The 13314-nt window shown below is 36.8% G+C and overlaps 1 protein-coding gene across 2 annotated transcripts in view; it reads right to left on the reverse strand.

Annotated features, from left to right (window-relative positions):
- The window catches only part of LOC111150192 (pyruvate dehydrogenase complex component X), a 67471-nt gene that overhangs the window by 16407 nt on the left and 37750 nt on the right, over positions 1–13314 (reverse strand). Inside the window, exons 5-7 of one of the 2 annotated variants that reach the window (XM_022507595.1) lie at positions 12546–12644; positions 4225–4399; positions 2537–2684 (exon numbers count right to left, since the gene is read on the reverse strand). The exons of the other annotated variant lie outside the window; for it this stretch is intronic. Of the exons in view, the coding sequence (XP_022363303.1) occupies positions 2537–2684; positions 4225–4399; positions 12546–12644 (422 nt within the window). The remainder of the gene's footprint in view (positions 1–2536; positions 2685–4224; positions 4400–12545; positions 12645–13314) is intronic. 2 annotated transcript variants of the gene reach the window in all.

Genomic DNA, 13314 nt, shown 5'->3' on the forward strand with positions numbered 1-13314 from the left:
AAATGGAGCCAAGCAAGAAATCACATAAAAGAAAGGCTGAAAAGTCCCCAAATATTTGGAAATTATACTTACACCTCTAAATGATTCATGGATCAAAAAAGATATCACAAGGAAAAATGGCAAACATCTTGAACTGAATGAGAAGAAAAATAAAACACATCAAATTTTGTGGCATTCATCTAAAGTACTGCCAAGAGGGACCCTGAAAGCCTTACATGCTTATGTTAGGAATAAGGTTTATTATATCATATTGATCTCTGCTTTCCCCTCAAGAAACCAGAAAACCAAAGAGCAAATTAAACCGAAAGCAAACAGAAAAAAGGAATAAAGGTTAAGAGCAGAAATCAATGAGAAGAAAATTATAAAAACAACAGAGAAAGTTAATGAAATCAAATGCAGATTATTTGAAGAGATCAATAAAACTGAGTAATTTCCAGCCAGATTGATCAAGAAAGTAAGAAGATACAAATTACTAACATTGAAAACGAGGACCTTACTTCAGATGATAGAGACATTAGAAGTATAATAAGGTACTGTTATGAACAGCTTTATGCCAATAATGCAGACCTCCTTATTCATGGTTCTGCTTTCCACAGTTTTAGTCATTCATGGTCAACAGCAGCCCAGAAGCAGATGATCCTCTTGACTTACGACCAGATGGCCAGCAGTAGCCTAATGCTATGTCACAATGCCTACGACATTTACTTCATGTGATCTCATCACATGGGCACGTAATCTCACAGAATCATGAAAACAGTGAGTACAATACAATATTTAGAGACGGAGAGACCACATTCACTTAACTTTTATTACAGCATATCATTAAAATTATTCTATTTTATTATTGTTGTTAATCTCTCACTGTGTCTAACTTTTAAGTATGTAAGCAGAGGAGGAAACAGAGTATATACAGGGTTTTGTACCATCAGGGGTTGCAGGCCTCCACTGGGGGTCCTGGACTGTACTCCTTGCGGATGAGGGGAGACTACTGTAAATTTCATTACTTAGATAACATAAACAAATTCCTTGGAAGACAAAAACTACTAAAGCTCATTCAAGAAGAAACAGATAACTTACACCTCTTTTTAAAAATTCATAGTTAAAAATCTCCCCACAAAGAAAATCACTGGCGTAGAGAGCTTCAATGGTGAAATCTACCGAACAGCTAAAAAGGAAATAAACCAATTCTACCCAAACTCTTTCAGAAAATAAAAGAGAAGGGAACATTTCCAAATTCATTCTGTGAGACCTGGTAACAAATACAGAAAAAAAAAGTCTTCAGAGGGTGCCTGGGTGGTTTAGTCATTAAGCATCTGCCTTCTGCTCAGGTCATGATCCCAGAATCCTGGGATCAAGCCCCACATCAGGCTCCCTGCTCAGCGGGAAGCCAGCTTCTCCCTTTCCCACTCTCCCTGCTTGTGTTCCCTCTCTTGCTGTGTCTCTGTCAAATAAATAAAAAAAAAATCTTAAACAAAATTCTTCAAGAAAAGAAAACTACAGGTTTTCTCATGTACACAGATATAATGATTCTCAGCAAAATTTTATTTTTTTAAAAAGATTTTTATTTATTTATTTGAGAGAGAGAAAGAAAAAGTGAGCACAGGCAGGGGGAGCGGGAGCAGGAGCAGCAGGCTCCCCATTGAGCTGGGAACCAACTGAGCCACCTGGGTGCTCCAATTCTTAGCAAACTTTTAGAAAATGAGATCAAGAAATAGGTGAGAAAAATTAATGATTATTGAGTTTTATATGGGGAATACAAGGTTAATTCAACATCTGGAAATTAACCAATATAACTGACCAAAATAACAGAGTGAAAAAGAAAGATTATTTCAAAAGATGCACAAAAGTGACAAAATTCAACATCCACTTATGCTTAAAATTCTCAGCAAATTAGAATATAAATTTCCTCAACCTAAAATAAGGAATCTACAGAAACCTACAACTGACATTAAAGAATGAATGTTTTTTCTAAGATCAAGAACAAGGCAAAAAGTCTGATTTCACCATTGACATTCATTAATGTACCAGAGGTCTTAGTCAGTACAATAAACCAAGAAAATGAAATAAAAGCCATACCGATTGGAAAGAAAGAAAGAAAACATCAGTTCGTGCTAAAAATTTGTATGTCTCCCAGCAACCTTAGTTTTAACTGACTGCTGGGAGGTACACTGCAAATTTCATAACCTGGAAGTTCACTTGGAAGAAGAAATAAAAAATTAAAACTTGTATAAAGCACAGGAATATCTAAGATCTATGTAAAATCTAAAGCATTCTTCAATCAGTTGGGATTTTATACTTTCTAAAATGTTAATAAGTACTGCTTTGTTCAGATATCATACCAAAAAGCATGATTTACTCAATACTATGGAACCAGTTTGTTTCTCATAGGAAAAGTGAGCCAATTCTTTTCTCTAGCACTAAAATACACCCAGATGATGAAACTGAAATAAAAAGTTATACAATGTACCTTTATAAAGTAAAGAACTTCATGACAGTTAGCACATGTATTGTATTAAGTAAATGTAACTTTACTAACCTCTGACCAGACTTTGTCTAGCTTTTAAAACCGCTCCAAGGTCACAGTCAGCAGTAGCGTATGAATGAGGTACAGTACTCTTAGATTCAGTTAACCTCTTGGCAATAACTCTTCGAATATTGCTAGCAGGGATTTCAGTGAATGTGCCCTGCAAAGAAATTGAAATCTGTCCATTAAACCATAAATATGGAAATGGAAAAAACAAACTCCATAACTAAAATCTAGTCTCAGTGACTTAGCTTTCGGTAATAATTAAAGATTACTATAGGAAAAGTACAAGCAGAAATTCGTAATATAAGAAAGCCAAAGAGTTTTAATTTTATAGTACACGACTGTAGAAAATAGTACAATTCATGTTTTAGTTATAAATGGATCATCTTATGTTACTATGTTTAAGATGATCAAAAAGAAATCTCCCAAGTCGTGAATAATTCTCCCGTGGGTGTCTGTGTGAAACAGAGACAGAGAGATAGACACACACACATACCACCTGTAAGCAGCTTCTGTTACAAATATCACTTCTTAATAAAACTCGAAGCATACAATAATTCAACAAACCAACAACAGACAATTCTTACTTACAAATGGCATGCAGTAGAAAAAGGGAATTCAATATACTGGATAATCTGCCAAACTATTTCTACTTTGGTTTGTTAATTTAAAAAGAAATTACATGAGTATCATATTTCCTAAAAATTCACAAAATAAAGTATAGGTGAGATAATAAAATCTTCCTATAACTCTACTGTAGCTTTTCCTCTCTGTTCCTTGAAGCTTTACCAAAAACAGGATGGACCTTAAACCACATGTGAGTCCTTCCTTGTCCTTCACGCCATTCTGGGACCAGATCAAAATCACTTCAGAATAATAACTACGCAGCTAAAAATACACCTGATTTTCAAAACTAAACATTTTAGGTTGGCAGAGAACTTGTCTAAACAGAATAAATGCTCTCTATATACCATAAAAATTTCAAAGTCAGGTTTATCTTCTTAATTTGAATAATCTACTTCTTAAAAATAGAAGATTTGATTACACATAAATGTTTTGTATGTGCTGTCATGAATCATGAATTTACACTAAAGAATTTTGTTCCCATGAAATTTATACTGTTTGCAACTATTCTGTAATTTACTGGGATATCCTTCTCCAGAAGAAAGAGGAGGATACATTTGTGTGTTTAGTTCCCAAGTGCCCATTCAGTTTTTCACAAACCTGATTATCCTGCATTTCTTCTGACTGGAAGCAAATGACATGAAAGATACTAAGAGAAGGAGGTAAAAAAAGGGTTGTTACACTGCCTGTATCTGAAAAAGGATGTCTAGCAGTGCAGTCTCTAGCAGTGTCTAGCAGTGAGACTATCCATTCTCTCAGTCAGAATCAAACAGCCACAGAAGAGGGCTAGTGGCAGCTACACATTAATAGTGCCACACCCAAGAAAAGCTACATGAAAAGTATCATATATGGCATACATTATATGGCAATGAATTTGGAAGTCAGCACCATACATACAAATCCGGTTTGCGCTAGGAGTGTGCAAAACAAAACATCTGCAGTATTTCCTCTTTATCACTTTCAGGTACTAGTAAAATGGATTGGTAGAATCGCTTGTAAAAGAGATAGTAATGGCTCTTGTTTTCTTTCTCACTGAAATCTGGAAAAAACCAAGTCTACTCAAATGGTATTACCGCTGCATTAGGTTGTCCAGGAGTTGACAGTGGTGGGATCATTGGCCGTGGATACGGTGGCGTGGCTGTGGCCTGTGTGGGTAGAGGCACTGTGGGAGTGGCTGGAGGGGCTGGGGTGGGCCTGGAGTCAGTAATCTTGCCCGTTTCTTTCAACTGGACCAGTTTGAGAGCATCCCTTAAGATAATAGATACAGAACAGGATTAGCAACAAGGAACAGAGTGTTTTGAAAGCAGACATGAGCTGTGGAGAGAAGGTACTGAACTAGAGAGATGTCAAGGCCAAAATAATGCAAAATGAATGGCTTGAGTTAAGCAAACAAATCTTATCTGGTCTACTGATTCATATAATTCACCTACTACAATATTTGGACATTTTCAAAAACCAAACAACCGTTCAAATTTATCAAAGTACTGGGAGTAGGTATCTTTAAGAAGGAAATTAATCTTTTTTTGAGGGGGGCTATCATCTGATAGATGAACAATTCATAAATTAAACCATACTCTGGTTCTTTATAGTTGTCAAATAACTTTCACATGGCATTTAGAAAATGTCAAATTTATCACAACTTTTATTAGGATATTTACTAAATTATTAGATTTCCTAGTGCAGATTACCTTGTTTATAGCCAGGATATCACACCATTTTGTATTGCTCAATATGTTGTCAGCACCATCTAATGAAATAAACCTAACCCAGAGCATCATTCAGAATGAAAGATAACTAAACTAGTAGTAGACTTAACTTGCATTAAAGGTATCTTTGGTTTTTAAAGGGATTTAATTAGATTACTATATATATATATATGTAAATGTATGTGTGTGTGTGTGTGTGTGTGTGTGTGTGTATCAAGCTTTCAATCTATGCTAAGTGGGTATGAAGTAATACATTCTCTTAAACAAAATGGCTTTTATAAAAATTATAATATTTGACAATTCAAAAGAACCCTTTCCAAAAACAAAATTTTACAGATTAAAAACGTTTTTCATCTAAGAAAAATTTTAAAAAGGTTTTACATAATCTAAAAACAACATCATGGTGACACAATTTAAAGGCAAATTACATTCCTTAAACTTCTCAAACACAGTTAACTTATTATTGTTTATCAAAAGAATTATGAGGGGGAAAACCTAGCAAGCTGGGCATATTTGAAATGACAATCAACCTCCCCTAAACAAAACCTTTTACTTAATATCTTATGGCAACATGGTAGGCAGAATTCTGAGATGGACAGCTCCAATATTCTTGTATATATAGAATTTTACCTGGTGTACACAGCCCACATAATCCCTTATGAGTATGGGTGGGCTTGAGTATGATGGATAGGCTCCCGATTAGGTTACATTACAAGACAAAGGTGATGGACTTTGTAGACATAATTAAGGTCCTTAATCAGCTGGCATTAAGTTCATCAAAAAGCAAAAAGTAAAATTACCCTGGCGGGATCAGACATATCAGATAAGCCCTTTAAAAGGAACGAGGAATTCCTGGAAGAAGAGACCTGAATGGAGAAAGATTCTCCCGCTGGCGCTGGAGGAGTGTACGGGCATTTGTGGAGATAAGCACATGGCAAGGACCTGAAGGAGGCCTCTAGGAGCTGGGACCAGTCCTTGGCTAAGACCCAACCAGGGGCCAGAGTGTAAAAGACTGGATTCTGATAGATAGACTGAGTTCTGATAGATAGAACTGAATTCTGCCAACAACCATGTGCCTAAAAGAAGACTCCAATAGATGAGACCCTAGCTCTGGCCAAAACCTTGATTTCAGCCTTGTGACCAGAAGCTGAGAACCCAGCCATCCTGGGCCCCAATTTCTGACCTACAGAATTGTTAGATAATAAACAGGTGCTGTTTTAAGCTGGTACGTGTGTAGTAATTTGTTATGCAGTAATAGAAAATTGACCCAGGCAGGCATGTTTCAACCGGGGGCACATTATTAGAGGAATCCCCCCATGTGTACTCATACCATTTTTAGGAAGGAGAGTCCATGCTTTATACCTGATCCCAAAAGGGGCACATGGAGTTAACACTAAGTACAACTAACTTGTTTCAAAATTAATAGCTGACATTTAACAAGAGAGGTCAGATTGATGAAGAACTCTTAAATGTTTTACCATCCTGGATCCCTAATAAGCATTGAAAAGGGAGTAAAAGTGAGAAAATAAACCTATTATGCTCGTATTGTGCTTATGTATCTTAAACGAGCCCTGTAAGGGAGGTATTGTTACTCCCAATCCACTGGTGACTAAGTAGGCTCAGAGAGGTTAAATTCCAAGTGTAAGTTAGTATTTCTCAAGCACCTACTCTACTCTAGGTGTTGAGGATACAGGGTTTAAACAAGACACTTTATTCTACAGGAGAGTCTATATTAATCAGGCAAACAAACGACAGATAATGACACTCTATGAAGAAAATAAAGCAGAATAACGACATGAGTGACAGGTGAGAGGAAGGGTTCTTTGAAAATAGGATGGATGGTCAGGGAAGACCTGAGGACGTGGTATTTGTGTGGAATGATTTGAAGGAGCAAGCCGCAAGAAGACCTAGGAAAGCATGTATCTAGACAGGGAAAATACAGCTGCTTCTAACAATAGAAGGCAGGCCAGTGTGGAAAGAGCAGGGCAGAAGGAGGAGAGGGTTCAAAGATGAAGCCAGGACTGGCATCAAACTCAGGTGTGGCCAACTCCAGAGCCTGTGCATTTTCTACTACTTTTCTCATACCTGTGCACACAGCATGCAAATATAAACCAAGGCAGAGTCAGAACAATTTTTTTTTCACATGAACAGACTGGGATAGAATGCAGTACATCTCAGATTAATAGTAAGTCTGAGATTGAGTGACAAAATGTGATTTACCTTATCTAAAGCCAAATGTAGGATCTCCTGACCACGGCCTCCAACCCATCACACAAAAATCAGCATAGGCATAATTGGAGGCAGTGCTGGTTCTCAGAGCATGTGCCACAACACAGTGATGGGAACGCAAAGAACGAGGGCAAAGAGGAGGTACGTGGCCTAGGAGGGAATGACCTTAGGTACTGCTAAGGCTTTTGACAACTTTGGAAGTCAATTTTTAATTTACTCATATTCACAACCGAAAGCACCATTTTCCAGTTAATTACGATAACATTCACATGTGAAATAAATGGCTGCTAATAACATTTCTGGGGATTTATGCCATAAGCTAAAACCCTAGCCAGATAAACAAAAATATGAGCACTGAGAGGCAACTGGGTGACTCAGTGAACTGGGCAACCAACTCTTGATTTCGGCTCACGTCATGATCTCAGGGTGGTGGGATGGAGCCCCATTTTGGGTTCCACGCTCAGCAGAGAGTCTGATTGACGATTCTCTCCCTCTGCCACCTCCCCACCTGCTTGCTTGAGTGCTCTTTAAAATAAAATAAATAAATAAAATCCTTAAAAAATAAGCATTGATATATAAAACATAGTATTGATATATTCTGTTGATTCAGAAAAAAAATGCCTTCAACAAAAGGTATCTAGCTTTTAAGAGCTCTTACATGTCATAGCCTAACATTACTGGTCTCTTTCCATTATATAAGGTAATTAAATACATCTAACAAAACCTATTACTAATCTGGGTTTTAAATCAAATTAAAGTTTAGCATAAGAATGACATGCCTAAGACACACCCGTTTCTTTTTTTTTTTTTTTAGATTTATTTATTTATTTGACAGACAGAGATCATAAGTAGGCAGAGGCAGGCAGCGAGAGAAGGGGAGGGAAGCAGGCTCCCGGCTGAGCAGAGAGCTCCATGTGGGGCTCGATCCCAGGACCCTGGGATCATGACCTGAGCTGAAGGCAGAGGCTTTAACCCACTGAGCCACCGAGGCACCGCCTACCCGCCCCATTTCTTTATATGGGGATCACCAGTTTACTCTCAGGCATGAGTTAAAAATAAACAAACAATAATAACAGTTGTCTGAATACGTCTATTTAAGAAAAGATTGGTCACACTAAACTGACACATTTTTATTTCACTAACAGCATAACTACTATTTACTATTTTGTCAAGAAATAGGCAATTTGGCTTCATTCTTGTAGTAATTAAGATTCCTGGGTATAAAGGCTCTTGGTAAAGAATAAAAGTAAGGAGAAGTCAATAATCATAACCAAGTAAACAGGAAATCAATTCTGGCCACTGCTTCACAGTAAACTTTCACTGCTGATTTTACACTTACATACGTCATAAAGTATAAATGTTCATTATTGTTTAGTAACAGCCAACAATTTATTTTCTATAATGCAGAGAATGCTTTTAATGATTTCTGTCCATGAAATAATGAATAAGATTCTACATTAAGAATTAGGTGGGCACTGAAAGCTCTAAAAATTAGGAGAAAAACAAATACGCCACATACTTCTGCACAAAGGCAGAAGAAACCCTGGTAATTCATTCAGGGTAGAACCTTTTCTATGAGGATCCTTTAAAGAGTAATTCATTTGGGTGGGCTATGACGTAGTTTTAAAAAGAAACACCACTGAAAACATGCTACACACTTCCCTGTCACACCTATCAGAGTTTTTCATGCTATGATATGAATACAAACATTAGTTACAGCTATGACTTAAGACACAGATATACGAAAGATAATAGGTTACAGGCAAAGAACTTAAATGTATTCTAATTGTGGACCCCGCACTAGCTTTCCTAAAATAATCACATGCAAAGGCAAAGTCAAGTCTGTATGCCTTTGTGCAACATACATTCTAAGCAATATGTTTCAGCAATATGTTTGCTCTGCTGCAACATTTAAAACAGCAACCGTAACACTGAGTTTACTTCATAAACACAATGGATCAGAGGCACTTCCACAGCAGTTGGAACTGATTTTTCTATTCTGCTTGCATTTTTAGTTGACAGTGGAAGAAGCAAAGATGTCCCTCCAAATTTCAAGAATTTGTGCTGAGGTATTTTGAGGGAAGCTTAGCCTGCGATTTTTCAGTCTTATCAGAAGATGATTTTTCTGTAGGTGACAGCAAGCCAAAGTTTTTTCCGAAGTCCACCTTAATATTAAACTTAAAACACAGGCATCTTTAGCAGTATACAAAGCAAAAATCCTAAATAATGCATGTCTTCAGGATCAATTTTTCTCATGAAATCTTTTGTAATGTGTCAGATTTTGAAGACCAAAGGCTGACTCTCTTCTGGTGCAAAGTTAAAGAATAAGGACAGGAAAGAAAACCGGAAATTAGGAGGAGGAAGATGGCAAAAATATTAAAAATATAACTCTACTTTAATAGTGCTTCCTTTGGGTATACAGCAAGACAATACCATTTTGTTTTCCTTAATAAATATTACATTACTATTATAACTTCAATTCAGGTTTTAAAAAAAAAGCGCTATTTGTTCGTCATATATATATATATATATATATATATATATAAATATATATAGGAAACACATGTGGAAAAAAAGGGCGAAAGGAAGAAAGGGCTACTGCATTCCTCTGCTGTCACACCACTGCACTGCCTTCTAAAATATCACCTAATAACCGACTTCAAGATCTTTCTCGGATTATACCTTAACTTTTTATCCAGCTCCTGGATATCCTCCAACACAAGAAAAGTTGCCTTCTAAATGTTTACCTCCTGATTATTTCAATTATAACTACTGCTCTACTACCTACCAAACCTCCCTCTCGAGTCCCGAAATATCGCCTGCAAATAACCTTCACCTCACTGATCCCTATGCCTGTGGGCTTGTCTGCTCTGATGACAGGCTTCAGAGGTAACACATCACTCACTCCACCAAGACAAACAGTTTCCCAAAGCCCTTACTTGCACTTATGGAGCCAAAATTTCATTATCCGGACCAAAATCCCAAATTCATTCCTTGATTTGCTGCTATCCTGGTCTAGGCTCCCCATCTGATCCTTTATGAAAGTTTCTGGATTTGTCCTTACAACACTGTCTAGATCAATAATCTCCCTTCTACTTCTTTTACCTACATTCAAGCATTTTTTATCTTTCACCTGAATTACTTTATAAGCCTATTCATTTATCTCCTAACCTCAAGGTTTTTTCTGTTCCAATGTATCTTCTACAAATCTGTGGAATTAATCCAAGGTACAGCTATGATTACTATGATTACTTTACCAAAGATTTCACCAAATCTTGATCAATGATTAATGAATTAAATACAGACTCTCGGTCCTATCCCTCAGAAATACAGGTAAGTCTACTTGGTTACAAAAAAAGTTGCTTTATCCCATTTTTATGGAAAGCTTACTAAAACACAGACTGGTAGATTAATAAATCAAGGGACAAATAATAGGATGGATATGGGAGAAAATCTAGGCTTAACTGGCTATGAAGATACTTAATTTTAACATTTTATGGCTAAGTGAAACTTTTTAACTCCTTTAAAACTTCACAGTCTAGGATACTACTTTTCAGTCATGGGTCAGGACAGCTCATTTACGCCGCATGCAGTATGGCAGAACTCACGGTATTTAAGAGAACCACATACACATGTCTGATGAACATATCAATACAGCTGTAATACAGGTAAATGAGGCTACCTAAGAATCAAGCCTGGATTGCTCACATAAAAGAAATACCCCCAAATAAACCAATGTTTTATTTTTCTTTTAAGATTATTTATTTATTTATTTGAAAGAGACAGAGAATGAGTATGAGTAGGGGTAACGGGCAGAGGGAGAGGAAGCAGCAGACTCCCCACTGAGCAGGAAGCACTATGCAATGCTGGATTCCATCTCAGGACCCTGAGATCATGACCTGAGCCGAAGGCAAACACTTAACCCATTGAGCCACCACTTAGGCGCCCTAAATCAATGCCTTAATGAAGAGTAAAATAATCTAGTGAAAAAAAAAAAAAGAAATGTCCCTTGGTCCAGCACTGCCACTTAATTTCATAACCTTTCTCAACTTAAGAAATGTTAGCTGATATTACTGATCACTTTTTATCAATAGTAAATGGGGAATAAGCATACTGCTTTAAAATGTTAACTCAATTTGAGTTACTACCACCAATAGAAATGTAACAGAGGGGCACCTGGGTGGTGCAGATGGTTAGGCATCCAACTCTTGGTTTCAGCTTAAGTCATGATCTCAGGGTGATGATCTCAGTGTCTCAGCGATCTCAGCGTTGCTCTGGGCTCTGTGCTCAGTGCAGAGTCTGCTTAAGACTCTCTCTTCTTCTCCCTCTGCCCCCTCCTCACACTCTCTCTCTTTCTAAAATAATACACACCACTATAGCAATTTTACATCGATCATATGTCTAAAGGATTAATCTTTGTCCTCACCGCTAGACTAAGTTTCAATAGAGCAGGGACCATCTGCTCTCATACACTTTTTTTTTTTTTTAAGATTTTATTTATTCATCTGACAGACAGAGATCACAAGTAGGCAGAGAGGCAGGCAGGGAGAGATGAAGGGAAGCAGGCTCCCCACTGAGCAGAGAGCACGATGCGGGGCTTGATCCCAGGACCCTGGGATCATGACCTGAGCCGAAGGCACCCACTGAGCCACCCAGGCTCCCCTGTTCTCATACATTCTTAAAAGAAACAAAATGTAAACAAATAGAAAAACGTATCAGTATTCTTGAATAGGAAGACTCAGGATCATCAAGACATCAATCCCTCCCCAAGTTAATTGTAAAATGTGATACAATCCCAATAAAAACACCATCATTCCCCTGTACCATCAGGGCAAATGAATTGTTTAAAATTCATTTGGAAAGATAATAAAATACGAATAAACCAAGAAAAGTAGTCTATTGAAAAAGAACAAGGAAAACTCTATCAAATTTTAAACCTTACTATAAAGTATTTATAATTAAGAGTGTGGTACTGAACAAATTAGGTGCAACTCATGGACAGTGGAATTGAAAAGAAAATCCAAAAAAGAGCCAACCACATATGGAAATCACTTTGATCATACAAGTGACTAAAATCCAAACAGGTAAGAATGAAACTGTTTTTAAAAGGGTATTTCCAGGTTTTAAAAATTTAAATGTGATTTAAGCTTATTTCAAACAAACGTAAAACAATATAAAGTTTCATCACTCTGCACTCTATAATTTTGGGCATTTATCACTATTTCTAAGGATCTGGCTTAGTTACCGAATCAGAACCATTTTTCACTAATGCTGTAATTACTCCGAAATAAGTCTTGCACAGAATACAAATCTGCACTCACAAAAGCAATTGAAAATACAAAAGAACAGTGTATGTCCTTTTAAATCCTAACACTGAATAAACTCTTCTTTAAATACTTCCAGAAAAAGATGATCATGATAACTAATGGAATTGGTTATTAGAAAAAGCACAAACATACTCTTTGGTGAATATCCCCCGCGGGCCAGTGGCTGTCCCCTGGCAGGCATCCAGGGCATGTTTTTCCAGAATATTACGGGCAGCTGGACTTAAACGGAACCTAAGAAGAAAACGTGATGATTAAGAAAACCAATAAACACTCTAATTTGAACCAAATATACCTAAACATCAACAGTTTTACTGATAATTAGAAAAATAAAAATTTATAATAAAGTTAAAATGATTCCCATAGTCACAGTCAAATAAACTAATCCATACTAATTTGGTTTATTTTACCACCCAAACATTTTCATACAAATTTAATTCGTTACTATTTCAAAATATTCTTTTAATAAGAGTATATATTCAAAAGGAGAGAGCTTCTATTTTGACTAATAACTTTTCACACATGGCTCCTCATCGAACACATCAATAAGGAACTAACTACACTGCTCCTTCATTTTTTTCTGTGGGGTAAAAATTTACAGAAAATTTACAATTTACATACAATTGAGTGGCATTAAGTACAATTACCCTGTTGTGCAACCATCACCACCATCCATTTCCAGGATTTTCATTCTCTCAAACTGAAACTCTGTACCTGGTAAACAGTAACTCCCCATTCCTGCCCCACCCCCTTGCCCCAAGCAGCTGGCATTCTACTGTCTTTACTAATTTGACTAGTCTAGGTAACTCATAAAAGTGGAATCATACAGTATTTGTTCTTTTGTAATTGGCTTATTTTACTTTAATGTCTTTAAGGTTCATCCACATCATCGTATGTTTGTCAG

The sequence above is a fragment of the Enhydra lutris genome, unplaced genomic scaffold (assembly GCF_002288905.1).
Source record: "Enhydra lutris kenyoni isolate GAN:26980312 unplaced genomic scaffold, ASM228890v2 scaffoldscaffold22, whole genome shotgun sequence".
NCBI lineage: Eukaryota > Metazoa > Chordata > Mammalia > Carnivora > Mustelidae > Enhydra > Enhydra lutris.